At 52.1% G+C, this 2,109-nt stretch overlaps 1 protein-coding gene across 1 annotated transcript in view; it reads right to left on the bottom strand.

Moving 5' to 3' along the window:
• Positions 1-275: 275 nt before the first annotated feature.
• Positions 276-2,109, bottom strand: part of LAMTOR4 (late endosomal/lysosomal adaptor, MAPK and MTOR activator 4) — a 2,511-nt gene continuing 677 nt past the window's right edge. The window contains exons 2-4 of the mRNA XM_018566673.1: positions 1,670-1,750; positions 520-634; positions 276-419 (exon numbers count right to left, since the gene is read on the bottom strand). Of these exons, the coding sequence (XP_018422175.1) occupies positions 322-419; positions 520-634; positions 1,670-1,750 (294 nt within the window). The 3' untranslated portion in view covers positions 276-321. The remainder of the gene's footprint in view (positions 420-519; positions 635-1,669; positions 1,751-2,109) is intronic.

Raw genomic sequence — 2,109 nt, 5'->3', positions numbered from 1 at the left:
CCCCCGCCTACCCCTTGCATCATCCCCCCCTGCTTTATAATTACTGCTACTCTCCTCTGTCTGTCAAACAAGAGTGAAGGAGAAGAGATCTTCCATCAACAGCACCAGGAAAATGGCCGCCAAGAAACAACTTGCACCAGTTTTTTGGGGCAGCTTAACTGCCACAGAAAACCTTTATATATACAAACAGGTTACTGGGGTGAAAGAGAGACTTCTGATTACAATCATTTCCCACTGAGACCAGAATGATAAATCTCCACACCGGGGGCGGGCTTAGTCCATTCTATACATGTAAAGCGGAGGATGCGGTCACAAGTTCTCTCAAACACTGATTGGTTCACGGACAACATTCTGTCTCTTCACCACGTAGATCTTCTGTCCGGAGATGGTGACGCAGTACGAGTGCTCGCCGAACACAACTGTGCGGGGGAAGGGAGGGAGAGAACAAGGACGGGGTGTTATCATCATATCATACTAAAGGTAACCCCCGGCCCCAGTTATCAGCACGCGCATACTCACTGCTCATGCGTTTAAATGGTATCTGGTCCCCCAGACAGCGGAAGCTGCAAGCCGCGGTCACCATCTCCCGGATCACACCCGCCAAATTCTCATCGTTCTCCAGGTCGCCGGAACTCTGCAGGGAGAGGAGAGGTCACCCCCAAATTATATAGGGATACACCGATACGAGTCTCAGTGCCGATACCGAGTCTTGGGGCGAGTACTCACCCAAATACTCCGATACTTATCCCGATAATTGAACTACTGGTCAAAGGGAGATCATCTGGCCGGCAGTGTCACCGGGGAACTACGGAGCCGGCCAATCAGGAAGCTGGGCCTCGGGGAAGTTGGCTCCATGCGGATTGGCGGGGAAGCCATTTTCCCCAGCCAATCAAGATGGAGCTGGCCAAACAGAAGGGAGCCAGCTTCCCGGCCAATCATGAAGCTGGGCCACCGGTAATGACCCGCCTCCCTGACTGGCAGGGAAGCTGGCTCCATGCCGATTGGCTGGAAATCCGACTTCCTGGCCAAACAGCATGAAGACGGCTTCCTGGCCAATCGAGAAGCCAGGCAGCGGGTAATGACACGCAGCCCAGCTTCCTGATTGCCCGGGAAGCCGGCTCCATGCTACCGATGTCAGTACACGGTATCGGCGAGTACGGAAATATCAAATGTCGGTACTCGTGATTGATAACGAAATACCATTATCAGAGTATCCCTAATATTATATATACACCCCATATTCTCCCCAATATATGACATTCTAGGCAGCTTTACGGCAAGAGACGCGCCAGCCAGGGGCGACCCCATAATAAGGCAGGAGGATCCTCACCGGGGGAGGGGTAGAAGCATGAATAACTAGCTTTCTCGAAGGCGTTTCGCTGGTCATCCAACCAGCTTTCTCAATTCTGAATGGACAAAGCTGGTCAGATGACCACTGAAATGCCTTCGAGAAAAATACAGCAGGTCCAGTTGCCTCGATTTATTTCCATACTCCGAGGTTCCTGCACTTCTAACCTGCAACACCGCGCTTTTTTGTTACAGTCTATGTGCCATCTGGAGAGATTTCTCATTACTTCCTGTCCTAACAGGGAGTGAGAGAAAATCTTTCCAACAAAGACATACACTGCACCCCCCTCCCCCCATCCCATCCAAAACGTAACACACTTACTGCTAACACGCCGTCCTCGCTCATCACCAAGTACCCCAACTGATCCGGAATCCGCTCCAGACCCTGCGTGAGTGTGGAGGTCTGAGGGAGGAGAGAAATCAGATTACAGAATAAATACGTGGAATTATCCCATTTTCGGTCACTGACGCATTCCGCAGCCTGTTACAGGGACCGAAGACTGCCGAGTGGTAGTTGTGCGGTGTCAAGCAGCATTGTAAATGGAACTCCAGTGCCGGGCCGCGCGCCACCAGGAGAGAAGAAACAGACAGCGAACGTTGTAGTTTTTTTTTAGCACACTGGCTATCAGTGAAGGGCCCTGGTACACTGCTGGTCAGGGAAGGCCTGGGGGCCAGTGAAGGGCCCTAGCACCCCGGGGGCCAGCAGGGAAAAAAGCATACAAACAATATCCCATAACATGCACATGAAAGGGCAGCTATGGC

Source organism: Nanorana parkeri, unplaced genomic scaffold, assembly GCF_000935625.1.
Source record: "Nanorana parkeri isolate BGI_ZX_2015 unplaced genomic scaffold, ASM93562v1 scaffold968, whole genome shotgun sequence".
In the NCBI taxonomy this organism is placed as follows: domain Eukaryota; kingdom Metazoa; phylum Chordata; class Amphibia; order Anura; family Dicroglossidae; genus Nanorana; species Nanorana parkeri.
Note: the sequence above shows the minus strand (reverse complement) of the source record. Positions and strands in the feature narration are given on the sequence as shown.